Raw genomic sequence first — 27,949 nt, forward strand, 5'->3', positions numbered from 1 at the left:
TGATTTGAAGAAATTGCTTCAAATCAACTCAGCAATTCACCTTCTAGCTAGAATACAGCTTCAAACATAAACCCAGAACTACAATGAGAAGGCCAAGTTAAAGTCCAGGTCTAATTTCAAATGAGAATCTGTGGCAAGAATACAAACACAGGCGTCCAGAGGAGTTCTCCATCCAGTCTCTCTGAGCTTCTTGTTGCAAACAAATGTTTTGGTCTGTAGATATGCAAAATTTGAGACATACATCCATATGACATGCATCCATTGAGAGCTCGCTCAATAATTGACTCCAAACCTTTCAGATTTTATAGATAACTTAGCAAACAACTTATCTCTTCCACTTCATAATTATGTACTACTTTGCGTTGATCTATATCTCAGAATTCCGAAAAATACATAGAAGTTTGTGGTTGTAATATGGCAAAATTTGAAAAGGGTGTGAATACTTTGGAGAGGCGCTGTGGGATGTTTATAAAACAGTTAAATGTGAGGGATTTTTTTAGCCCGGTAAAGATGACAAACAGTGTTGCATCTTCCTTACAAAAACCCTTCGTTTGATGAAGGGTGGGATTGTTGTTCCCATCTCTGATCTCTCACATCCCGTGTCATCCTGACTCCATATGCCTCTGGCTCTCTCTCACTCCTCCTTCTCCTCATGTGTTAAGTAGTTCTGTCTCCCATCAATAACCCAGCCTGCTCCTCCGGCTCCGATCTTGGCAGACAAGACTTGTGACAGAGGGCTGTGATCGTCATGCTAATGCTGTCCTTGACTTAAATAACATGCTCGAGACTCGCAGGGTGGGAGAGCGAGTGCTGAGTGGCAGAGAGGACGGGGCGGGTGGCGGTGTGCTGGTGTGTTTTTATCCGTGTGTGTGTGTGTGCAGGAGGTGAAGGCAGGATTGGAATTTGAGGCTCAGTGGATGAAGGAAGACGAGGGAGGAAGGTTTGGAAGATCAAAGAGAAAGAGAGGACAGAAAGAGGTGGGCAAAGCTGCTTATGAGATATCATCATTTAATTTCTAGAAAGCAGTTTTTCTAATGTATGCGCGTGTGTGTGTGTGTGTCCCAGAAATGTCTTCAGCTGTGTGTTTGTGTGACTGAGATGTGTGTCCAAACCTGCTGCAGGATCTGAATGTATCACCGGTTTAACACCATCATAACATTTACTGAGGAAATGACAACAGTTTCATTTAACAACTCAAGCAGAGTGTTGACTTCACTATCATGTACATGTTAGGAACAATGATTAGGTGTTATTTGGTGATGAATCAACTGTGAAGCATGTTAATTTGTCACAGTTTGTCAGTGGAGGTTGTAAATTTCTTCAAACATCCAAACAGGGTTTTTTTTTATCTTTTATTTTGTTGTTTATTTGATCAGGAAAGCTGTGTTGGGCCCCAGTATGTCACCCTGGGCAGAAGATGCATTCCAGCCCGTTAATAACTCTCAGCAGCTCCTCAGAATCCTTCCTCTAAGCACCAGAAGTAATGAACAGATCTGTTAACCCAATTCTCCTCACTCAGCCCTATTCTTCCACTTCCCACTCCCTTACTGTCAACACAGCTGCACCTGATATCTATTATGTGACAATCTGAAGGCAGGTTCCTGTTTCTGAAAGAACAACTTGACGTCTCAGTGAGTGACATGCCCGAATATTCCCTTTAACTTGTTTTCACGTGACAGTCATGCTGCGCTGCAGAATTACTCCATGCATCAAATCACTGACAAAAATTGTAAAATGATGACAAAGACTGTGAGTCAAGCTAGTGTGATTATTACTGAGCTCCTTGTCTTAAAGTCGTGTTCTGGATTTGGTGAGAGCAATCACCATCTAATCTGTGTTGTTTCATGTGTTTGCTCTCCTTCCTTCCCCACCAGCCTTTTTTTGTGTTATTTATATCTTCTGCTGATGGTGATGCAACATTGTACAGCAGGAAGAGTGCAAAGAATCACGTGACGGTTTTAACCCATCAATCTGGTGGATTATGAGAGCCAAAGAGGCTGTCACTCCACTGGGTTGCATAAAGACACCCAGCCAGGTGAGGAGAGGTGAGGGATGTTTCTGTCCATACCTCCCCACTGATTCTCCCAACTTCAGGGAAGAGACAGAACGGGAAAGCTGGGTGGTGGGTGGCAAAGGACCAGGAGACAGGAAGCAGATCTGAGTGTGTTGAGGGAGGGAGAGGAGTAAAACCAGCAGATTATGCTGAGGAAGTCTTTTGTTATGGGTTGTTAAATCCCACATGGCTGCTGATAACCGTCCACCTCTGCTGGTTTATTCTCTGTACTGAAGACAATTTTTTCAATGTTTTCTTAAAGTTGTAGTAATTAAAAATGTACTGTGGTTATAGTAGTCTCCTTCTGTTCATTGACTTTTGCTTATCTGACATTAGTTCAGGTCTGCCTGGTCCCCAACCAGTGAGACACGTCCAGAAGACCTTCAAAGTTCGGCACCCATGATCTGCTCAGAAAGCTTCAAGGTCTAAAGGTGCAAGTTTTTACTTAAATGGAGAAACAAATGTGGATCTATTTTAGGGCACCTCAAGTACACTTCTTGTTTGTGTGACGTGGAACATTTAAAATGAATCAGACAAAAGAAAAAAGTATGGAAGCCAACAGCAAACGTTCTCCATGTGTACTTTCTCCCGATGGTTTTCTCAAGATAACTAGTTCATTTTCCATTTTCTCAATAAAAACACTTAATTTCTTGTTGGTTTTCTTGAGATCCCGAGATGATTGGTGAGTGTGTTAAACCTGATTTTATCCTTCAAATGCATGGAAATGAAGTTGCATGTTTGCCGTTGTGACAAACATTTGGAGGACGGAATCAGGTGTAACACACACACCGATCATTTTGTGAGCTTGAAAAGACAAAGGTTGGTTTTTCAAGGTTGAATTGTTATTTCAACAAAACCATTTGGAAAAAGAATATGTGGAAAGTAGGAAAATAACTTGAGAAAACTATCGGGGAATGAACTTGTTATCTCGAGAAAACCATTGTAAAAAGAGCAGAAAACATTCGCTCTCGACTTCTGTAAGAAAATGACTTCTGTAAGAAAAGGAACGTGGACTTCCACGTGTTTGGATAGAACTTTGAGACAAGGATTATTTATATCTCTGACGCTGCAACATTAATCTCTTCAAACAATTATACGCATGTATAAACACAGTGGAAATCTGTTTCCATCAAATAACTTTGGAAGAAGATGGATTCTGTGTCTCAAATGTGTTTTCATGTGAAATAAGTGTAAAAGCAAAAAGCTGAAGAAGGCAGTAAAACATTGTCATGTTACACTGTAAAATGACTTCTGCATCTTACAGGGCTGAAAGACCAAACAGAGAGAGGGAAGACAAAACTCAAAAATCAGAATTACACAGAGTTACGAACTCTGTGTAAGATAAAATCACACAGAGTTACGAACCTCAAACTTTGAAGACAAATCCTGTGATCTGATGAAGCCAAAATGTAATTGTTTTATTATAATGACCATCCTTATAACTAGAGGAAAAGAGGGAAGGTTGAAATCCTGATAACCTCATGCCAAATGAGAAATATGAGACTGGCATTATCATGTTATGGGGATGTTTTACTACAGGAATGACTGATCAATGGCACTAAGAAGAAAAAATATTGTGTGAAAATACTGGAACGATGTCTCCTCGCATTAACCCGGAAGCCAAAGTTTGGGCACAAATCAGTCTTTAAATTGTCCAATAAAAATTTTGGCCAGAGATGAACTGGTGTATCAAAGCTACTGTTGAGAGGGACTTGTGGAAGGAAATCCAAAACTTCATAAGTACTTCTCAAAAAGATCATTTCAAATGACAGAATTCAAATTCATCCACAGAAAGACATTTCTGAATGAATGTTCACATATTAATTTTAGGTTATAATATAGGTATAATAAGATGAATCAATCCTTCTCCCACTGCAGAAGCTATCTGTATCCAATAAGGCATAAGAGAAATATTCAGAAATGGTAAATGTGACAGTCATGTTGCAAAGACCCCTAGAAGATTGTATCAGGTATTTTTGCTCTCTCTACCATGATGATGTCCCCCATGCAGGAGTGATCTTTGAGAAGGAATGTTCATAAATAATCAAACTTTTCCCTCAAAAGCATTGCAGAATGTTTAAAAGAATGTCTTCTAAATTATTGTATTAGAAAAACAAGAAAAAACTCAGTGTTGTACTCATGGTTCTCATTGTCCTTTTTGGTATTTTAGCAGTTATATTATTTTCCTTTCTCTCAGGTTTTAAGCAGCACTTTTATTTTAATTTTCCACTTTCCATTTTTTCTATATGCTAATGAGCTTGGAACATGAATGTTCATGTATATCTAGCTGTTAATGATAGGTAGTCATTCAGTTGCTATGATACATCTGTTCATCTGCAGCTTTTTGCAACATCACATGATGTAGTCCTAATGGTTTCCAAAGCAGGAGGAGTTTTATCAAATATTACAGTCTTAATTTACGGTCAGTTCAGAAAGTGGGACTTTCCAATGTCTAACAGCTGTCTGAGAACAAAATCCAATTTAAAACTCCACATTCCCTTTAGGATGAGTTCAGAGTCTGCTCTTGAAAAATCAGTCTGTCACCACTTTTCTTTGTTTCTACCAGATGAGCTATGGGAGTCTCAAGCTGCAAATGAACACTTGACTTTGAAAAGGCTTTAGAAATATGGTCAAATGTGCAAGAGTGAGCTCTGACATGTCGGACTATTTACAGAAGTCCTTTGAGTTTCCCTCTGTGAGGTGGGACACGCCATGACAAAAACTACTGCTTTTAACCTCAAAACATGAGAACAAACAGTGATGTAAAGAAGTGATTTGATGTACAAGGGGAGTAACTTTAAGTCACATTTAAAAAAAAAAGAAAAGGAAATCTACCAGGAGGCTTCCTGCTAGATTTCTGCTCTGGTTTTGCTCACTATCCAGGAACGCCATCTAGTGTTTAAAAGCAGGAACTCATTCTAATAAAGATGACACCCGCGTTTATGATCATCTGAAGTAAGACAGAGGTTAATAGTCAGGTTAATGCATCAGCTGGATTGTCCATGAATAAGTTTACTACATACTTCTGGCCTGGCAACCAGGTAGAAGTTATTAAATACAGGACACTTCTGTTCCAGCTCTCACGCTATTTTTGACATGCTGGCTTTCACAAATACTTATTGTTAGCCTGCTTTAAATAAACTATAGATGTAAAAAAGCAATAGGTTTTATTGTCTCACTATGGGAAAATGCAGGTATACCAGCAGCAAAATAAAACTGTGATGAAAGACTAAATCAACAGGATCACAAAAGGTAAAAATATAGCAAAAAATGGAATAAGAGACTCTAGAGTCAGTGCAAATTTACATCATAAGAAAAGCAATATTGTACAGTTCTTAAAAATAGCAAATTCGGATCAAAAAAATTTGTGACTGAGAGTCTTAAGATGTAGCTATTTCATAGAAAACAGCAACAGACTATTTACAAGAAATTAAAATATTGTGCTAATGTCAGCAGGGATGTAAATACTTCAAAAGTGTGTTGGGAGCCATGATGGTTCAATCAACTGCTGGAAGGGAAGATTAGCAATATTCAGGATGCTAGCTGCCCCTTCCTGCTCAGTTGGGCATATTTTTCTGATTTTCATTTCATCAACAGTGAAGCACCTCAAATAATTAGAGGAGGGTGATTGTACTCCACCTCAAACTCCTGTGAAAACATAACATCACTTTGCTTCCTTTCTTTCTGTGACCAGAGCGTCTCTAAGGTGGTTTTCCTCCTTTAGCTCTCAACTCTCTCTGCAGCTGCTCCACAAGCACTGAGTTTGTGCCGTTATGCCGTTTTCTCTGCTAGGCTTGATGAATATGCATCTCCTTCTTCCCTCTTGGCTTTCAAGCCTGCATGTTTCTTCATACCCACAAACACACAGAGCACACTGCAGACATTTGCACAACAAACATTAATAAATCCTACAGATATATTGGCTGACAAGTCTTCCTGATGAAGAAAATGCCACCAATTTGGTTGTAATTTTATAATCCTACAACTTTAGCATCATAAGCTCAGACTCAAAGCAGAGCAATGATAGCAGGCAATGTGATATGTACTTTTTTTTTAAATTACAACAATCTTGTCAGAGATTGTACATATTTTTGAACATTTTGCTTCTTTTAACTGTGAACAATTTTTTTTCTGTACATTAAGTTGCTCTCTATCCTGTAAAAATTAGGTTTAGATAAATTGCAATGAAGTTTTCGTTTTCAGATGTTCAAATTTTCCTTTTCCATCAACCAGAACAACACAAAGAGAGGTGTATTAAATTTCTCAGGAACCCATTCCCTGTAGTTTTGTTTCTTACTCTGCCATATCTGTAAGAAAGAAAAAAACTCCATGACAGAAGCATTCAATAAAAACTCTCCTTCATTAGCTTCAACTAGTACTTCACCTTCAGAGGTTCAGATGCTCATGGCAACAAGAAGCTTTGTAGTATTTGTAGATTAGCAGTTAATCCGTGTGAAGAATAAACAACTTTTGAATCCATCCCTCTCCTGGCTACTTTATGCTGCCAACAAAAATCAAACCATGCTGCTTTATTCTCAGTAAAAAGTCTGTGAGGGGATACTCTAAAGTGTTTGTATGATCATAATAATTGTCTGGCTGCTAAAGGGAAAGTACTGACTGATTTAATCTCAACATTACAAGACTTAGTACTCAACAAATCTAGCTGTGGCTCCCCAATGCGTGTTCAGAGACAGCGATTCAGAGACAGCGGTTCAGAGACAACGGTTCAGAGACAGCGATTCAGAGACAACGATTCAGAGACAGCGATTCAGAGACAACGATTTAGAGACAATGGTTCAAAGACAACGATTCAGAGACAGCGATTCAGAGACAGCGATTCAGAGACAGCGGTTCAGAGACAACGGTTCAGAGACAGCGATTCAGAGACAACGATTCAGAGACAGCGATTCAGAGACAACGATTTAGAGACAATGGTTCAAAGACAACGATTCAGAGACAGCGATTCAGAGACAGCGATTCAGAGACAGCGGTTCAGAGACAACGGTTCAGAGACAGCGATTCAGAGACAACGATTCAGAGACAGCGATTCAGAGACAACGATTTAGAGACAATGGTTCAAAGACAACGATTCAGAGACAGCGGTTCAGAGACAGCGGTTCAAAGACAACGATTCAGAGACAGCGATTCAGAGACAGCGATTCAGAGACAGCGGTTCAGAGACAACGGTTCAGAGACAGCGATTCAGAGACAACGATTCAGAGACAGCGATTCAGAGACAACGATTTAGAGACAATGGTTCAAAGACAACGATTCAGAGACAGCGGTTCAGAGACAGCGGTTCAAAGACAACGATTCAGAGACAGCGATTCAGAGACAGCGATTCAGAGACAACGATTCAGAGACAACGGTTCAGAGACAACGGTTCAGAGACAACGGTTCAGAGACAGCGGTTCAGAGACAACGGTTCAGAGACAACGGTTCAGAGACAACGGTTCAGAGACAGCGGTTCAGAGACAACAATTCAGAGACAACGGTTCAGAGACAGCGATTCAGAGACAACAATTCAGAGACAACGATTCAGAGACAGCGGTTCAGAGACAGCGATTCAGAGACAACGGTTCAGAGACAGCGGTTCAGAGACAGCGGTTCAGAGACAACGGTTCAGAGACAACGGTTCAGAGACAGCGGTTCAGAGACAACGGTTCAGAGACAACGGTTCAGAGACAGCGATTCAGAGACAACAATTCAGAGACAGCGATTCAGAGACAACGGTTCAGAGACAACGGTTCAGAGACAACGATTCAGAGACAACGGTTCAGAGACAACGGTTCAGAGACAGCGGTTCAGAGACAACGGTTCAGAGACAGCGGTTCAGAGACAACGGTTCAGAGACAACGGTTCAGAGACAGCGGTTCAGAGACAACGGTTCAGAGACAACGGTTCAGAGACAACGGTTCAGAGACAACGGTTCAGAGACAGCGATTCAGAGACAACGGTTCAGAGACAACGGTTCAGAGACAACGGTTCAGAGACAACGGTTCAGAGACAGCGGTTCAGAGACAACGGTTCAGAGACAGCGGTTCAGAGACAACGGTTCAGAGACAACGATTCAGAGACAACGGTTCAGAGACAACGGTTCAGAGACAGCGGTTCAGAGACAACGGTTCAGAGACAACGGTTCAGAGACAACGGTTCAGAGACAACGGTTCAGAGACAACGGTTCAGAGACAGCGGTTCAGAGACAACGGTTCAGAGACAACGGTTCAGAGACAACGGTTCAGAGACAGCGGTTCAGAGACAACGGTTCAGAGACAACGGTTCAGAGACAACGGTTCAGAGACAACGATTCAGAGACAACGGTTCAGAGACAACGGTTCAGAGACAGCGATTCAGAGACAACAATTCAGAGACAACGGTTCAGAGACAGCGGTTCAGAGACAGCGGTTCAGAGACAACGGTTCAGAGACAGCGGTTCAGAGACAACGGTTCAGAGACAACGATTCAGAGACAACGGTTCAGAGACAACGGTTCAGAGACAGCGATTCAGAGACAACGGTTCAGAGACAGCGGTTCAGAGACAACGGTTCAGAGACAACGATTCAGAGACAACGGTTCAGAGACAACGGTTCAGAGACAACGGTTCAGAGACAGCGGTTAAGAGACAACAATTCAGAGACAACGGTTCAGAGACAGCGATTCAGAGACAACAATTCAGAGACAACGATTCAGAGACAGCGGTTCAGAGACAGCGATTCAGAGACAACGGTTCAGAGACAGCGGTTCAGAGACAACGGTTCAGAGACAACGGTTCAGAGACAGCGGTTCAGAGACAACGGTTCAGAGACAACGGTTCAGAGACAGCGATTCAGAGACAACAATTCAGAGACAGCGATTCAGAGACAGCGGTTCAGAGACAACGGTTCAGAGACAACGATTCAGAGACAACGATTCAGAGACAGCGATTCAGAGACAGCGGTTCAGAGACAACGATTCAGAGACAACGGTTCAGAGACAACGATTCAGAGACAACGGTTCAGAGACAACGGTTCAGAGACAGCGGTTCAGAGACAACGGTTCAGAGACAACGATTCAGAGACAACGGTTCAGAGACAACGGTTCAGAGACAGCGGTTCAGAGACAACGGTTCAGAGACAACGGTTCAGAGACAACGGTTCAGAGACAACGGTTCAGAGACAGCGGTTCAGAGACAACAATTCAGAGACAACGGTTCAGAGACAGCGATTCAGAGACAACAATTCAGAGACAACGATTCAGAGACAGCGGTTCAGAGACAGCGATTCAGAGACAACGGTTCAGAGACAGCGGTTCAGAGACAACGGTTCAGAGACAACGGTTCAGAGACAGCGGTTCAGAGACAACGGTTCAGAGACAACGGTTCAGAGACAGCGATTCAGAGACAACAATTCAGAGACAACGGTTCAGAGACAACGGTTCAGAGACAACGGTTCAGAGACAACGGTTCAGAGACAGCGGTTCAGAGACAACGGTTCAGAGACAACGGTTCAGAGACAGCGGTTCAGAGACAACGGTTCAGAGACAACGGTTCAGAGACAACGATTCAGAGACAACGGTTCAGAGACAACGGTTCAGAGACAGCGATTCAGAGACAGCGGTTCAGAGACAACGGTTCAGAGACAACGATTCAGAGACAACAATTCAGAGACAACGGTTCAGAGACAACGGTTCAGAGACAACGGTTCAGAGACAACGGTTCAGAGACAGCGGTTCAGAGACAACGGTTCAGAGACAACGGTTCAGAGACAGCGGTTCAGAGACAACGGTTCAGAGACAACGGTTCAGAGACAACGATTCAGAGACAACGGTTCAGAGACAACGGTTCAGAGACAGCGATTCAGAGACAGCGGTTCAGAGACAACGGTTCAGAGACAACGGTTCAGAGACAGCGGTTCAGAGACAACGGTTCAGAGACAACGATTCAGAGACAGCGGTTCAGAGACAACGGTTCAGAGACAACGATTCAGAGACAACGGTTCAGAGACAACGATTCAGAGACAACGGTTCAGAGACAACGGTTCAGAGACAACGATTCAGAGACAACGGTTCAGAGACAACGGTTCAGAGACAACGGTTCAGAGACAGCGGTTCAGAGACAACGGTTCAGAGACAACGGTTCAGAGACAGCGGTTCAGAGACAACAATTCAGAGACAACAATTCAGAGACAACGGCCATAGAGCCGCTGAAACTGCAATCTCATTCACCCGTCACCAACCTGAGCGCCACTGGACCCCAAATGGGTTCTCTGTTATTTATTACACAGCACAAGCTGATACTAAAACTGAGCAAGCATTTACAATGGATCGGGAAGGACACAAATTCTTCTGAAACATTGGATCAAAAACAAGAACAGACCCAGCGATGAAGACTATGGACTGTGACACCTTTCAGAAAGTGAGATGTATTAGGCAGCAAGTGAGCTCTTTGTAAAGTTGATGTCCAAGAAGCAGGAAAAATGAGTAAAGCATAAGAAATTGAACAAGTTTGACAAGGACCAGATTGAAATGGCCAGACAACTGGGTCAGAGTGTCTAGAAATTTACAGGTTTTGTACTGTGTTCCTGATCTGCTGTTGTCAGAATCCATCAGAAGAGGTCGAAGGTGGAACAAACAGCAGAAGTGACGGGCGGCTTGTGAGGTCTGATCCAACAGGTGAGCTACTCCTCTTTTGGCCCTAATACGCAGTCATACCTTCCTCGAATAATTTGTATTGTTCCTCTTGTGATGGTATCCTATCCATGCAGTACAGACTTTATTTCTTCTGCTGGCTTTTTTAAAAAATAGGAAGTGCATTTTAAGAAATGTTGCACTAGAAATTATCTATTCATAACCCAGCTGATTTTTTATTGTCATAAAATTTCCTAATAAATATCAACCAAACAAAAACATCCCTGCACATTAGGAGAACTATGATTAAGTAGAAAGTCCTTTACATGTAAATTACATGAGCAGTAAAAAAAACAACATATTTGCGCATATTAATCAAATAACACCCCAAGCAGAGCATGATCACAGGGATAAGTGGCGATAATGTGGACTAAGTGATAAATATGAGTCACTCAAACTGGAGGCTACTGTGAAAAGGGGGGCGGGGGAGGAGGGCCAACTGTGGCATCCAGGGAGAAGCGTTCTCCACTCCGCCTCCTCTGGCTCCTGCACACGCAGGGAAAGATCCATCCGAAGCTCAGAATAAAACTGAATGTTTCGCCTTGATTCTGAGGAGGTGCTGCAGCCGTGACAGCCTCAGAGCCTGGCTAGCGCCCCCACCACCGGCAGCAGCAGCAGCACCGCGCACAGAGCGAACGCATTGCTGCACTTTACATCTTCTTTATGGCGTTGCTCGTTTGGACGCCAGCGTCCCACAGTGGCAGTCGACCGGCAGCGAGGGTTCGAGCTCCCTCTGACAGGATGGTGTTGTCCTGAGAGCTCAGACATGCCATCTGTCTCTGCTGGAAACGTCGCTGTCTGGGCTGCAATTCGCTGCGCTCCTTGAGGGAATCAAAGTTGGTGCAATGGAGACTTCCGGGAGTGATGCTGCTGTCACATACTTGGAGAAAGCTGGTGAGAGAGATGGATATTATGATCTGGAGCATCTCCCTCCACTGATGGAAGATGAGGTGAGGTTGAGGATTTTACTGGAATGGGTTTTTAAGGTGTGATGTTATTTACGACTAAATAAAAGAAAGTAGGTATATCTCAATACATCATTGATAAGTTAATTTATTTCAGCAGTTTAATCCACAAAAGTGAAACTCACATTATATATATGAATTAAAAACTGATTAATACAATTTAAGTGTTTATTCTGTTTTGGATATTATAGTTTACAGTTTAAAAAAAATATCAGAAATGTTTTTTATGACCTACATAATCAATGAGGAGGACTACTGACTTGACCATTAGGCTTTCCACAGAAAGGGTAATCCACAGCAGGGCATTGTTAAAGATGGTGGCTATTTATACAACATAATAATGCAAGCATGTTAATGGGAAGTTGAGTGGAAGGAAGGAAAGATGTGGTAGAAAAAAGGCCACAAGCAGCAAAGACAACCACAACTTTGAGTAAACTGTTAGGCAAAGCTTGGCTGGGGTCGAAGCTTCAAGAGCAACGATGCACAGATGTTCCCAAGATATGGGCTAAAACTCCTAAACCTGTCAATATCACAGGTGTCTTACCTGAGAAAGCTGAAACCACCCACTCATTTATATCAGGTGTTTGGAAGCAAAGAGGCATTGAAAACATACCCAGCAAGGGTACTTCAGGACCAGGTTTGGAAAACCTTCATGGTGTATTTTTGAGCACTTCCTGTTCCCTCTGCTGACAAGCTTTATGGAGATGCTGATTTCATTTTACAACATGACTTGGCAACTGTCCTCAATACCAAAAATATCAATGCTTATTTAGATGATCATTGCAACACTAAGCTTAATTGGCCAGTAAACTGACCTGACCTTTGGCTACTTAATCATCTCCCCAGTAAAAGTTTGAAAATGTGACTTCTATTTAATATTTTTTTTTTACTTTGTACAAATGAAATGAACCAAAAATGTGTTGGGATCAATTTAACCTAAATTGTTCTAAATTGAACCTAAATTGATCCCCATTTAGGAACTCATAAAAAGAAAAACAAAGTATTTTCTTCCACTTTTCCCTTTAGAGGGTCAGTTTACATAAAGCTTTCCCAGTCAACACAAGTTTTGCTACTCCTTGGATCTTCACTTGCTTAATTCGGGACTAACTTTAAGAATGTCAAACTTTATAATTGGGTTTGTGTGGAAAACAATGACCCTTAAGACCACTGGCCTTTCCTTTCCTCTCACTTCCAAAGGTCAAAGATCTGGAGCATAGCATGAGGTTGTTGGGAACCTTGGAGCTTATGTAGGCTAACACATTTAAGTTGAGCAGGCTGAGAGAGACTAGTGTTCCCCTGCACTGTCCTCATGGGAAGCTATCTATTTCTGGTGATGCTGCTACTGCATGAAGTGGTTCATCTCTGCCCTGTAATTTCTCTCCACACAACTTCATCACACAAATTTGACATTTTTTTAACAACCTGCTGCCACCTTTCTCCTATGAATATGTTCAATGTGGTACTTTATTTCTAATCAAATGTTATTCTTAGGTTTCCAAAGAAGACCTGCAGAGTAGGTGGCAGAAATTTTAAAATAAAGCCCTTTTGAGATGCTTTAATTGTCTGTCTTGGAAAAAGTGTAAAAATCGTGCTGGGTGGAGGAAATGACAGTGACTGCTTCGTGACACACTTTACTCTCCAAACATCCACCCCTGTGTCTGAGTGACGGCCAGCTTTTGTGTTCTGAGCCTACAGAAGATCCTGTAATAATCAGACTTCTGCATTATGCTGGATACTGCCTGGGATTTCTGGGATCACTGCGCCTGCCAGGGTAAATGGTGCCATTTGGTAATGGATCACAGATGATGCAGTGTGTTCAGTGTGGGTGTGTAGATTCACAGTTGCCTACAAGTGAGTGTGTACACTTTATGTATGTGCATCATTTTTCTTAGAAGAACAAATATTGTCTCCTGCAACAAGTGAGTGTGTACACTTTATGTATGTGCATCATTTTTCTTAGAAGAACAAATATTGTCTCCTGCAGAAAGTACTCGATTTCCTACATCTGGTTTCAAAATTAGGTCACTGTTTCTAAGTGCTCTGCATGTCTTAGAGAGGTGTAAGCACAAATATTTCTATTAATTAAGATCTTGTCTGACTCTAGTGTTAGTATTTTTTGTTTCTGTCAATTTGTCAAAGGTAATTTACAAGAAAAATCTTCTTGAACATCATAAATAACTGAAGTGATAATATTCAGTCAGTTTTCTTCTGAGACAAGGAGAGATGGTGGAACTAAAAGAATTTGGACAAACATCTATGGAGTGAAAACCACTATTTTAAATTGGTTTTGTGGCTTCTTACAAGTATTTGCAACACAGAACAAGATGAAGTAGGTACTTTATTTTACCTAAAGATAGTGATTCTTGGATGCATATATAGAATTTGTGTGGTTTGATCTGCATCAAATCTGTATGTTAATTAATTTGGGACCATCCATCCATTTTCTAACATCCTTGTCCCTAATGGGGTCGGGAGGGTTGCTGGTGCCTATCCCCAGCTAACGTTCCGGGCGAGAGGCGGGGGTAACGCTGGACAGGTCGCCAGTCTGTCGCAGGGCAATACAGAGACAGACGGGACAAACAACTATGCACACACACACACACTCACATCTTATTCTCCATGTTTGAACTGCAGACGTTCGACTTTCAGCAGTGCATTTAAATGTCTTGTGCTGGTTTGATTTCTTTTCTAAAACAACTGTCCTTTAGCTGTACATAACTATTTAAATAGTCTCTCTTTTTTTTCAATAAATTGGGCCTGTTTGGATTTACATGAAAAAGCTCTTGTTGAAGTAATTAGATGTTACTCCCCCACTTTCCAACCAAGCGGACAGTGAAAATGAATTTAAAATAGGAGAAAATTAGATTTAAATAAGGTGCAACTTTTATTTATACTGCCATTTTGTTCATCATAGCGAGGAACTCAATTATATAAAAAGCTCATCCCCATCCTCATATAAATGGTAAAAGCATAATAAAGCTCTTTGGAGTGCCACTCCTATATTATCTATGACTCCATCTGGCTACCTTTTTAAAAAGTTTCTGGAGGTAATAACAGTAATAAGGTCCCTGGTAAAGCTGTAATTAATCAATTTATTCTATATTGTTTTCAATTAAAGTTGATGACCTTTCTATTTAATTGAATTTACAATTCGGATCATTTATTGTAAAATTCAATGCTCACATTTAAAAAGAACTGTGAGCATTGTTAGAAATGTTAGAAATTCTAGATGTTGGAAAACATTCTCTAATAAATTTTACCATTAGAAAAGACAAATGTTGCTCCCGAGAACAAAACCTGTGAAATGGGGCATTTTCTGAAGTTCTGAATAAGAATGTGTGCATGGAATGACTGACTACTTAAAGAAACAAAACAAACTTGTTTTAACCTGACATTTTTTGTTCATTTTGAACTGTCCCGTGTTCTGCTTTTGCAGAGAATAATATCTCCCCAGTATCTCAAAAATGCAGGTATAAAATGACCTCCAGCCTCAGCATCAATCTGCATAACAGAGTAACAAGCATCATTGGTCTTAACTTTCCAGTTTTTGATGTTTATTGTAGTTCAATTGATCAGTTATATTTGAGTTGGCTCTAATGAATAGTTTAAGACATTGATTTCCAGGTGATTCAGACCCTGCTGGATGCTGTTCTTTCTTTATTTACCAGAACATTCTTTACCTCCACAGGAAAACGTCTCCCTGGCCGACATTCTTTCTTTGCGGGACAGCTGCCTCAGTGAGGAGGAGGTATGGGCCGTGTGTGCAGAGTGTGTTTTGGCCCTGCAGAGCATCAGACCCTCCCACCTCTTCTACACCCTATGTATAACACCAGACACTCTGGCCTTCAACGCTCATGGGAATGTTTGCTTCATGGAGCAGCTAAGCGGTGAGTCAACAGAACACATAATGTTATTTTTTTTTGTCAGATTTCTGAAATATTTTGCATGCAATGCTCTTTGCACTTATTTGAAAGATAGTTTTTTTGGACAATTTAAGTTTGGAGGATAAATCCTACACACAGACTAGATATAGCTTCCAGTTGTAATACAGCCAATATGTGGGCTGCAAAATCCTACGTGCCTGTTAGTGCATAACACTTATACAAGAAGTAAGCTTTATTCCAATATTACATAACAGACTTGATCAGAAATGCAGCAATAGAAACTCTAAATCTAGGTTTATCCAGGTTAAAATCTAGTTTTTGATTGAAGAACAGTTTCATAATTAATCTGCCAACTTCACAACATATACAAAGTTTTTTTTTAATGAACTTACGGATCACTTCCTGTATTATTCCAGTATATGTTTCACCTTATTTTATTTTTCCTCTCACATTACTTACATCAGCACATTACACATGTTACACTCTGCTGTATCTGCTTGTTTCATGCCTTGCTTCCAGACATCAGAAATTGATAAGCATTGATTCGGTGAACGTAGGTTGCCATGGGAATCGTTGTTGTGGCAACCTTTCCAATAAAGCCAGCAGTCATGCTGCGTTGCTTAGTCATCTATTCATACTAACACACTGTTTAGCAAAGATAGCACCTGTTAAAGTAATACATCACACATTTTGGATGCAATACATGCACACAGCAGAAATCATTTGAATATCTGGTGCTCTAAATTATTTAGTGTTGACCCATTTGAGCATTTGATTTTACTGTCAGATGTTAAAGAGGAGAAAGTCATAATAACATGACCTCTGCTGCATTGTTTCCCTTTGTGTCCATCTAGTTGAAATATCACAAAGGTTATCACTCTAACTTTTTCCTTTTCAAAGTTGTTCTAGGGTGCAGTCCATGCTATATCTATCTATCTATCTATCTATCTATCTATCTATCTATCTATCTATCTATCTATCTATCTATCTATCTATCTATCTATCTATCTATCTATCTATCTATCTATCTATCTATCTATCTATCTATCTATCTATCTATCTATCTATCTATCTATCTATCTATCTATCTATCTATCTATCTATCTATCTATCTATCTATCTATCTAGATGAGTGAATTTGCCACGTTTGTTCAAGTTTGTAACACTAAACTTGAGCATAGTTGCTCTACACAATCATTCGATTCATGAAGGTAAGATTCATATTATATTGCAGCCAGTGAGGAGGAGGAAATGAAGAGAAAAGTTATCTAAGAGTAACTTGAATGTTCAAAAGCCAGTAGCCGATTAACGGACATAAAAGCTTCCTGTGGGAGGGCAAGTAATTCCCATCAGTGGTGACTGAACACTTGTGGCCACAACTGTCATCCAAAACACTAAAATCTTAGTAGTTTTCATGTAACTGATGAACGTTGCATTTCTGCTCCTGTTCTGACCAGCATCTTTAATTTCATGTGTAAAGATATCAGCACTCCCATTCCTTACAAAAACCAAGTCACAGAAACAGCGTATAACACATTAGTTATTCATACAGTGAATATGCAAGTCTCACTTTTCTTAATATTACTGTACATGTTTTACTCATAGCACTTTGGCTACACTATAGTAATGTCTCTTAATCTCTTAGGACTCTGTCTGTCAGACCTCTCAAACTCTAAGTTTGTTGAGTATATTTTTTCCCAGAAGTCATAATGAAAGTTAAAAAAATATATACACACAGGAAAAGAAAAGAAAGCATATTCTAATCTGATCAATTTTATGCTCACAAACAACACCAAATAGTTGTCTTAGCAGTTATTCGGTTGACTCCATGGTAGTTGAATATCCTGCCATAACTGCATCTGTCACTGTGATGTATCCATTTCCATCTGCTGTTGTTTTTTTCATTTAATCCCAAAACTCCAATCACAATCATTATCATAATCATTGGCTGATTATTCTCTTCAATAAAGAGACTGTTTAGGTTCATATGAGAATATCAGTTGTCTTCACCAAAGTTCTACCTTTTTTCTACATTTTTGATATTTGTAGAACAGTGCTGACTACATCCTTTTTCTGTAAGGGATCACAGATCTATTCATATTCCCCTTAAAGGAATTGTGATTACATGTGATTACATTGAAGAGTTTGCAGATGTTGCATATGGCTACATTTGGAAACACATTTGGATTTTTACAGTAGGGACCCAAGAAAACACAAAAATGTTCACTTTAAAATTACCAATATTCTTTGAACACCCAAGCAACTCTGACCTTGGAGGCTCCAGATTTCCATTAGCTCACTAGTGGCCACTAAGACATGTCAGTACGATTCATTTCAGCTGATTAATTACTGCAGTAACACCAGGGAGGTGGCGGGATGAGTATGTGGGTGCTGCGGCGATGTTCAGATCGTGCAAATTGAGTCAGAGCAACAAAATGTCCTCATAGCTATCATGCAAGGATGATAACAGATAACTGTTAACTTTCCCCCATGAGACTTGACATTACAAGCTGTTCCATTTTGGATGAAACTCCTACTGGCGGAGTGCCGTGGGAGATCTGATCGGGAGAGTGTGTTGAATCTGGTGGATTGCTCAGCTCATCCTACCTGTTGTACTAAAATGCCAGAGGCACACATGACTCACACCATCAGCTTGATATAAACTGCTTCACGCTTAATGACTATTTTTATTTCTCTTCTTTGATGATTATTTCAGTGTTACAATTTTTTCCTAGCTACAATGGTTTTACATGTTTTCTTCCACTACTTCTTACACAGTCATGTTCTTTGAAGTGAAAAGCAAAGCAGAGAGAATGAATGAGAAGGAGTAGAGGATGGTAGAGACTTGAAAGGAAAGGGAGAAACATGAGATTACTGGGAATGTGAAAGCAAAGATGATCTTAACTGGTGACAAAAAGAAGAGAAAGAACCAAAGGAGGAAACTGTAAAGAGGTGAAAGGGGAGGAAAAACTGGAGAAAGAAAAGATGAAATGTTTTTATGAAAGAAGCTAAAACTAAAAATTTAAAGAAGAGATTTCTGGGGAATAAAATATTAAAGTTAAATAAAAGATGTGAAGGAAGAATTTCTGCTCTTTGTAGCCCAGAGCCAAAATCAAACGGCGAACTGTCATGACCCACTTTACTCCCTGTCATTCTTTCATATCCTCCCTTGTTTTTTCCACAGAACTCATGTCTTTCTACAGTTGAAATGAGGCACAGAGTGCTCATCACATTGCTGCTATGCACTTGTATGTTGTTATTGTAGCAGGTCTGAGCACTGACCCACTTCAGGAGGAGGACAGCGAGGAGGATGCATCTGATTCCTGCTCACCCCCTTTCAAATTCTGATCCTGGAGATTATCCTGAGATTATCCATCACACATGAATTATGCAAATTTAGAGAAGCACCCCCCTTTTCATTGGACTGCAGTGGTTAAATAAGAACCATGCATAAGTCTAAGAGTTCTGTATTGTTGCCATCAATAGATGTGAGAAGGGAAGAGGCCAGAATTTGCTTCCCTATTAGTTGCTTTGCATTCAAAAATGTCAATTCTCCCCTAGATGTGATGTTGCTGTGTATAGTTCAGACATGCTTGACAGAGACGTTTCTGGATGTTTTTGACCTGCAGATGATCCAGATTGCTCATTTGTCCCTCCGGAGTTTGACAACACGGGCAGCACATTTGAGGTAAGAGAGATGTGTCGTCACAGCACATCATTCACACACAACTCACAATCAGGTGCATGTTTTGTAAAATTTTTAATGAAAAGGAAATAGCTTCTTTCTATATTTTTTCTTCCTAAAGCTTTCAGCCATTCACCTTACTAAGGTTTATTTACCTTAACCTAGTTTCTTTGCAGCCTAATTGCCTGGAATGTTTTAAATTACCCAGTCTGTTTCTTCTGTATCATTAAACTGTGGGATTCAATACAGCTTTTTTATGTAATCAGCTCCTTTGATGCTGAGAGGGTCATTCTTCTTTTGCAAGAGTATTGCTCCTGAGGGATCACAATGCTGCTGCAAATCCTCCACAGTCTGTCAATCTGTTCAATTTGAGTTATGCAGCAGAAATACTTATTGTTGTTCGCAAACACAATTTTCAAACTTGGTTGTTCCTGCAGGTTCAGTTATTGGAAGTGCGCAACAGCACAGACCAGAACAGGATTATACGTAGATTAGATCAATACAGCATGAATCTCTGATTGTTACAGTTTGAAAGCTATGAGAAGTCACTCCAGATGTTGAACTGTAACAGATCATAAATTAACTTTGCCAGGTGTGGCATCCTGTTCAGCTATTTTAATAAAGCCTGTATGTACATTTAAAAGCATAAAAAATAAATGCAGTTACTTTCAAACTAATATACAGTTAATGATAAACGTTTTAGAGATTGTCTTACCTTTTTCATAACAATGCTGTCAAACATCCTGAAAATACATTTTTTCATCCTTGGGAAAATAGCTGCTACATTTGAAATATTCTTTTGTTCCATACAATCTGCAACTCTTTTCTCTTTTTTCAAAAGAGAAAAAACTGAGTTTGCGTTCGAACTCAGTCAGCTCCAAGGTCAACACTTTGTGGAGCTGCTTTTGCAACAGTTGCAGCTGCAAGTTGTTCTGTCTCTAAGTTTGGCTCAATAAACTTCTGGGATTTTACCTCTTTGCTCAAGAAAGTATTACTCATTTTCCTTCAAATTGTTACGGTTTCTCTTAGGCGAGTGTTTGAAATGTTTATGATCCACCCAGCCTTGTTTTGTGTGTTTGAGAACTTTGATACTTTTCTATTTTCATGGTATTAAAATAAAAAACAAAAGAAAATCAATGTGAACTGAACTTGGAAATCATTTTGAGATGAAGATGAGATAAGAAAATTTGTTTCAACTCATCTTATTAATCTGTTTTAATAACCAGGGTATTAAATGCTCGTGCCAGCAGTTTGTACAGATAAATTATTAAATATTATCAGATAGTTGTCATCAGTAAAATGGATTAAAACGACTAATGCCTACATCAAAGCTTAAAGTAGTTGGAAGGAATCACCCTATAAACTGGATTGTTATACCAGAAATTAAAATTAATAATAATCATAAAGACAACATCATACTGTCCGAGTAGCATTTAACACCTTAATTAGCAAATAAAGTTCAAACTCAATATTTAAAACAAAAGGTATAACATTACAAGACAGTCATTACAGAAAATTGAGTTCATTGCCTTTTGTTTTCTTTTCAAAGTACAATGAACCTATGCAACTGAAACTGTTTGAGATTTACTTATTCATGTAGAATATTCTAGTGAATTAAAGTATAAGAAATTGTCCCCCTTTTCTGATTTTCCCAAATAGTAAGAGCTATTGGGGGTTCAGGCAGTGAGCTCTGAGAAAAATGAATGGAGCTCCTGGACTGGCTGCTTTGCAAATGTAGCATTTCATCTAGATATTTCAGCTTCCCAAGCTCCATTTTCCTTTCAATATTTTAGATGTGCTTCTCAAATTATTATTTACTATTTTGTGAATACTTTGGAGTTATGCTCCACAAGTAGGACACTGAACCGACGATAAGCAGGAATCCACTGTACTTCCTTCCTCAATTACAAATAAAGTCTCACACACAGATATTACAGGCTGTTAAGCGTGAAGGACTTCATATCGTCATACCAGGGGTTTGTGAAAATAGCTTTTATCTACTTGAGCAGACAGAGTCATGCTGGGAGTCATGCTTCACATGATAAACTTCACTTTGATGAGAAATGCCCCGTCGCTTTGATGGTGTGAGAGCTCCTGCTGTTTTAAACATTTGCAAAAAAATTCATGACCACTGTTTTTCACAACAAACTAACATTAACAATGTCAAGATAAACAGGAGGTTTTTGTCTTAAATCTACTGATGGTGTTATAACCTCAGACACGTCTTCTTTTATTAAAGAGAATGATACATGACATATGTGACCCAAACCTGTAAGAGGATTCTGCAATATTCAAATGTGTGTGCTTCTCTGACTCTGGCTGCAGGGCCACGTTTTCTCTCTGGGCTCCACACTTTCCGCTGCACTGAAATTTGTCATCGAGCCAGAGCTCGAGGCTGAACTGGGAGAAGAACTTCAGAGTCTGCTGCAGCAGATGCAGGAGGAGAAGCCTGAGGACAGACCTGAGCTGGAGGTGCATAAACAGTAACAGAGACGGGTTGAGAGATCAGATGCCTCACTCTAGCATCGATGTCCGAATTACATATAAGAAAATGAAAAGTCAAAAGTGTTAATTTCAGGGAAAATTTCATTTTTGATTGATGAGTTTCTAACTGATCCAAGATGAAAACCTTCCTTAGTCAGTATTACTGAATCACTCTAGTCTTTAAAACAATCAGGAGGTTTTTCATTACTGTGAATATTGTTCCTTTATTGTTTGGACATAAAATAAGGTAATAATGTGCTCCTTAGCAGCACCAAGTGGAAATTTAATGCAAGTGCAAATCTGGTTCTGTTTCAGCAAATCAAGAACACAAAATTAAGCAAATTTGAATCACAAAATATTTCTTAGACTACATATTGTAATAAAAAGATTATTTGCCATAAGCTGAGTGGGCTCTGTGTTGGTAAAACTGAAGTATGTTTTATCAAATTTCAAATAGGGACCATCAATTTTATAACACACAGAAGAAATTTGTTTTTCTGAATGTTGCAGACTTTGATACAATTCTCCCACAGGATATTCTGTTGCTGGCTGAAGAGAGGCTGTCTCAAACACCTTCAGCTACCGTGTGCCGGAAGTTATCTTCGATTGGACGAAGAGTGCTCTCCATTGAATCAGTTTCAAATATTCAAGGTTCTTATATTATTCTAGGGATTTTTGCTGCCCAAAGTGATTTTCTGGCCTCTGATTTGTGTCGTTGTGCATTCACAGATGAACAGGAGGAATCTTTGGAGGAAAGATGGCAGCATTCCAAAGCCAAATGTCTTTTGAAAAGACTAAACTCGGAGGATAAGACCAAAGACATTTCTGAATCCTTTGGGACAAACAGTGTGTCCAGACAGCAGGTAGCAGTTTTTGGTAATAGTTAGAAACATTTTATAGGAAACTTTGTCTTTCCTATAATGCACAGCCTTGTTAATCTGACCACCGAGTTTAGATTATTACCAATATGAATATTTCATGGGCATTGTGTACTTCTACAGAGGCATCAATAAGGCAGAAATCTGTTTTTCATAAGTCCATGTCATTCTTGGAGGCTCGTGACATTTAAATTATAAAATGGTAGCAGTTCAAGCTGGCTATTGTGTTTGCCTTGATACCACAAACCTCCTTGATTTTCAGCTGCAACACATTGTGTACAAACCAAGTTAATCACATCTACATTCTCTTAGTAGTGTTGCTTGGAAACTACTATTTATTTCAACTGCTCAGAACAGCTGAAATAAATGATAACGCTCCCCTTCTGCAGGTGTGTGGGGCCTGGGATTCCTCTCTATGGGCCGAGGATATGGAAAGCGATGAGGCAGACGGCATGACTCTGACAGATGAGATGGATTGTCGTTCTTACAACAGCTCCCCAGTGAAGAGGAGATCCCAGCAGAAGTTCAGAGGAGCAAGGGGAGCCCTTAATCGCTCCTGCTCGGTGCCGGACTCTAACAATCCCCCGTGTGTCTCCACTCCACCTCACGGAGATATCAGTATTCCTGTTTCTGACCTCACAGAAATAGGAGCTGATGAACATCAAGACTCAAAGTCTATGTGGAGTAACAGACTGGAGAGACTAAACCGGGGGAAGTCCTGCGAGTCCTACCCTCACTGTAGAACTCAGAACCAGGAAAAGGCATCACAAGGAACCGATCATGTAGACTCTTGCATAGAAGAAGTAAATATTCAAGATTGTGTCCAACCCATGTCAAGGGGATGTATCCAGGACTTGGTCGCCTCCTGTGCCTCCTGTCGTGAACTGGAGATGGCACAAAACTCTTTAGAGAATGAGAGCGTGACAAAACCCAACATTTCCCTTTCTTATAACTACATGACCAAAAGCATGCTGTGCCTGAACGAAGAATCTCAGGATGAGGTTAGTCACTTTTACAATAAGTTTTCACTTTTCTGAACTTGATGTTGCTTCACTGAATCTACTCGCATGTATTTTAGACACTTATTTAGTCTCCTGAAAAAAAGGCTGTTTGAACAAAAAAAAAAACCTCATTATTATGATGCGTGCAATTTAATTGCATTGCAAAAATATTTTTACATTTTTTTCATACTAAAACCAGAAACTTCACTGTATTTTGTTAGGAGTTTTTGTGATGGACACGACAGAAAGTGGTGCATAGTGTGAAGTCAAAAGAAAAAAAATATTGAATCTAAAAAGCATATTGCAATTAGATATTTTATCAGCTTTCATTATAGTAATTAATTTCTTCCCATTCTTCATTGGACAGTTAGTCATGAATAAATATCCAATGAAGAAAAGATAGACTTTGGATAGACTTGTTCAGGTTTTGCTACAGATTCTCTGTTCCAGCTACTTCATCCTCACAGCGTGATCTTTTCACCACCAGGGTTTAACCATTAATAATGAGAATTTAGTCAGATTTAAGTGTTAGTTTTCCATGAAGCATTCTGCATGTTATCTAGCCAATTCTTCTTTTATATTTTGTTATGTCTGACGGGTCAATAATGTCGGATCTCAAAAAAGCAGGTACACTCAAAAACAGGTTTTTGAGTTCAATACGAAACAGTGTGTACCTGTTTTTTAGATATAGGCATATATATATATTTTTTAGGATAGCTCACTATCCCCACCAAAAACATGCAAGATACACTGAAGTTTGAACATCAGAATAAATTTTTCTGCAGCCTTTCCATTCAAAACTTCTTACATGACACAAATGCTAATTCTTATTTTAATTAGGCCTGCCAAGCCAACAGGTTGAACTCCTGAGTTACTAAGTCGTGGCTTTTTGTTTCCTGTCCAGTGGATCTCTCTCAGGGAGCTGCTGACTCATTGTGGACGGAGGCTTACGGTTAATGAACTGTGGGCTTTGTGTTACACCTGCTTGTCTTCACTTCAAACTTACACTGACTTTCCAGGTGATTATTTTTCTGTTTGTCTTAAATCTCCAGCTCTTTCAATGACAAGAATTGTGCTCCAATTCCATTCTGATATCTGAATCTGCTGATACGATATGGATAATTTCATCTATCAGTGCTGCGAATTAGCTTGTGCTATTAGCACTTTGATGTAAACATGGGGCCGCTGTTCTGTTCAGTTTGTCTGTCGGGTTGTGTCTGTCCCTTTCAAATAAACTTAAATTATGTAACATTTTTCAGAACACTTCTAGTTTAATGTTGAGCACCATTACAGTCATTATGTCGTACAAACTAATATTCATAAATCACACAAGCATAGTAAACTGTACCAGAGGTTGGTGTGCTTTGGGCACCAACCTTTGGTTGTATTTATAATTGCAAGATTGATAGACTTAAACTTATTTTATTGTGGTTGCACAAAGACATGACAGTGAAATTGCCAATGAAATGTCGCTTGGCCACCGGACCACACAGAGGAAAAAAAATAAATAAAAAACACAGCAAAATAACAAGTGTGCCTATACATAGATTTACAGTAATAATATATTGCTAAATACATAGAACTTGGCGTTTTCAGACGGTCTTGTGTTGAAACAAGACTGTCTGAATAATTCTGTCTCTAATAGGAATGGTAATCAAACGTTCATTTACAAAAGGAGAATGATTGGTTCTTGTTCTCTCTTTGTCATTAGCTTATTTATGCCTGGACACGGTGTATGTGAACTGCAAGGGAGAAGTGATTTTTCTCAAACCTAAAACCATCGGTAGGTATAATATTGTCAACTACTCTATGCTTCTTAGTTTTTTCACTTGTAAATGTCTGGAGTTTGTTCAGATGAATTGTTGACTTCATGTGTCTTCTTCACAGAATCCCATGATGGTTTTTTTCTTGCACCCGAGTATCAGGACCACGGTATTGTAACTGAGAAGGTCTGTCTGTCAGAGCTAGTTTTACCTTCCTGTACAATTAACTGGTTATTAGCTACAGCTAAAGTGTCTTATTCTATATTTATACGTCACTTGTGTGTTTTCAGGTCTGTGTGTATGGGGTTGCTGCTATCCTCTGGGCGTCAGCCAAGTTCAGCTTATCACCAAATCAGAAGCTGGCGATGCCTCGTAAAATGAAGCGACTCCTCCTGGAGATGGCTAAGAGGACCCCCATGGAGAGACCAACCATCGTCATGGCAAAAAAGGTTTTGCTTCGAATAATGATTGTCCTGGAGCCAAGCAAATGTTCTTTGAGGTTGTCTGCTGCCTGAAAAGTAAAATAATGTTTTATTTGACACTGTGGTACAGTGTTTCAGGAGACAGTAATGTAATAATCCCTGATAAATGAGTAAATGACTGAAATTAAAAAGCTGTTCTTCCTACATTGCTCCCGTCCAGTCTTGGATTAAAAACAAAAGTAAAACTGGAACTGTGACGAAAAAGTAATTTATTTTTGTGTTGGGTTCAAATGCATTTTAGTTATATGGACTGCAGTGGAGCATATATTTTTAATCCTCTATTGTGTTTTTTGTTTGTTTTACAGAGCTGCATCTGTAATCTTTCTCGTCAGGGGATTAGCGCTGAGACTGTCTGGGGAAACCTCATCAGCAGAGTTCACCCGGTAAGCTTTTCTGCAACGTTGTAGTTTTATGTGTTAATTTCCTGGGATTATTTGAATCTCGGAGTCAGAGTTATCTGTTTTGTATCATTAAGTGACAGCGTCGTTCTTTATTGTCATGAACGGTGATGTCTTTTTTTTCCAGCCAGCTTCAGAAGGCCACAATACTGAAGATTTGAGTGAAAGTAATAACCAGAGCTCAACTGATGAACCCCAACCAAACAGTGGTATGACGGTGCTATGACCCTCATGCAATATACAGAACTTTGCATTAAAATGCAACAAACCTTTACAGTGTCTTGCAAAGCTGTTCCTACCACTGGCTGTTTTTTTTCCACATCATTTTAGAATGCGACAAATTTCAACATTCTTATTTTGTGTCATGAATTTGTATTTGGCCTCCTTTATTCTGATACCCCTAAATAAAATCTGGTTTAGCCAGTGCCTTCAGAAGTCTGTTGGTTGTAAATTGACAGTCCATGGGTTTTCCTTAAATCTCAGCACAGATTCAGCTATTAGAAGGAGGCCTCAGAGGTTTGCTAGAGAATCATAATGAACAAACGGCATCACAAAGTCCAAGGAACATAGCAGAGAGGTGAGGGAGAACGTTTAAATAAAGTTTGTTTTAAAAAACAATTTGTACATCTTGGAGCTCTGTTCAATCCATCATTTGAACTTAGAAAGAGTGTGACACGCATGTAAACGTCAAAGAGATAATCATGTACCTCAACATGCAGCCAAGTAGATAACATGTGAAGGAGAATCCTGAAACAAAAAACACATTGACTCAGAAAAAAGACGGCCTCAAAAGACCTAAATCCAACTGAGAAACTGTGTTGATGTTAGCGGTTGTTTTCCATCTTATCATAGTGAGTTTAAACTTGTTTGCAAAGAAGAATGGGGATAACATTTCTCTTCTAGCTTTGCAAAGCTGGTAGAGAAATACCACAAGAGACTGTAGCTGTAATTGCAGAACAAGGTGATTCTACATGACATTCACTCAGGGAGCTAAATTTGAAAGCGTGCCACACAGTTTGTATTTGTGAAAAAAATATTTTTGCGTGTTTAAGTGCTATTTTGTGTCAACCTATCACATGAAATCCAAATAAAATGCAATGAATTTGTCCTATGGTAATGAAATGTAAAAATATTTGTGGATAAGTAAAAGGTTTTGCAAGGGACTGTATTGCAATAAGTGAATTTTTGTTAGCAAAGTGAGCACAGCTAGAAATTTGTGAGTTGCAGTTCTGGCTGTGTAGACATTCCTCTGTGTAGTTTGTAGTTTCTTTTTGCCTGAGTGTCATCACTAGAAACAAGATCATGACCTTTACCATGGCAGCAGATCACCCAAATCATTTTAAAAGTGTTATTTGTACGTAAGCAGTGTGCATTGCATGAGACAATATCACTGATATTGTATCTGGGATTGTTGTAACCACGTGTAGGCTTTGTGCCCATGGCCACTGAGAGCCGACTGGCTCCTGTGCCTGGCCCTGTTCCCCACAGCTATCCTGTCAGCATGGAACTCCAGCTCCCAGAAGCCTTCACTTCCACTGCCACACACTTCACTCCAATCATCCTGACCAGTGAAGGGGAAACAGAGGAGGAGGAGGAGGAGAACCAGCATCTGGGAACTGTCACTGTAGGGTACGACATCAAAAATACATTGTGTGAATGTAATGATAATCTACTTAAATTTGGTGCAAACTT

The 27,949-nt window shown here is 39.7% G+C and overlaps 1 protein-coding gene across 4 annotated transcripts in view; it reads left to right on the forward strand.

Annotated features, from left to right (window-relative positions):
• Positions 1 to 329: 329 nt before the first annotated feature.
• Positions 330 to 27,949, forward strand: part of LOC122842561 (kinase non-catalytic C-lobe domain-containing protein 1) — a 47,839-nt gene continuing 20,219 nt past the window's right edge. Inside the window, exons 1-14 of one of the 4 annotated variants that reach the window (XM_044136549.1) lie at positions 330 to 977; positions 15,371 to 15,569; positions 19,196 to 19,254; positions 21,577 to 21,723; positions 22,269 to 22,386; positions 22,465 to 22,601; positions 23,003 to 23,614; positions 24,519 to 24,633; positions 25,326 to 25,397; positions 25,502 to 25,563; positions 25,668 to 25,826; positions 26,165 to 26,242; positions 26,385 to 26,466; positions 27,685 to 27,886. In XM_044136549.1, coding sequence (XP_043992484.1) covers positions 918 to 977; positions 15,371 to 15,569; positions 19,196 to 19,254; positions 21,577 to 21,723; positions 22,269 to 22,386; positions 22,465 to 22,601; positions 23,003 to 23,614; positions 24,519 to 24,633; positions 25,326 to 25,397; positions 25,502 to 25,563; positions 25,668 to 25,826; positions 26,165 to 26,242; positions 26,385 to 26,466; positions 27,685 to 27,886 — 2,102 coding nt within the window. In that variant the 5' untranslated portion in view covers positions 330 to 917. Of the gene's footprint in view, positions 978 to 11,202; positions 11,668 to 15,370; positions 15,570 to 19,195; positions 19,255 to 21,576; positions 21,724 to 22,268; positions 22,387 to 22,464; positions 22,602 to 23,002; positions 23,615 to 24,518; positions 24,634 to 25,325; positions 25,398 to 25,501; positions 25,564 to 25,667; positions 25,827 to 26,164; positions 26,243 to 26,384; positions 26,467 to 27,684; positions 27,887 to 27,949 lie in introns of those variants that run through there. The other 3 variants (XM_044136550.1, XM_044136547.1, XM_044136548.1) reach the window with 3 other exon arrangements.

The sequence above is a fragment of the Gambusia affinis genome, linkage group LG13 (assembly GCF_019740435.1).
Source record: "Gambusia affinis linkage group LG13, SWU_Gaff_1.0, whole genome shotgun sequence".
Taxonomy (NCBI): Eukaryota; Metazoa; Chordata; class Actinopteri; order Cyprinodontiformes; family Poeciliidae; genus Gambusia; species Gambusia affinis.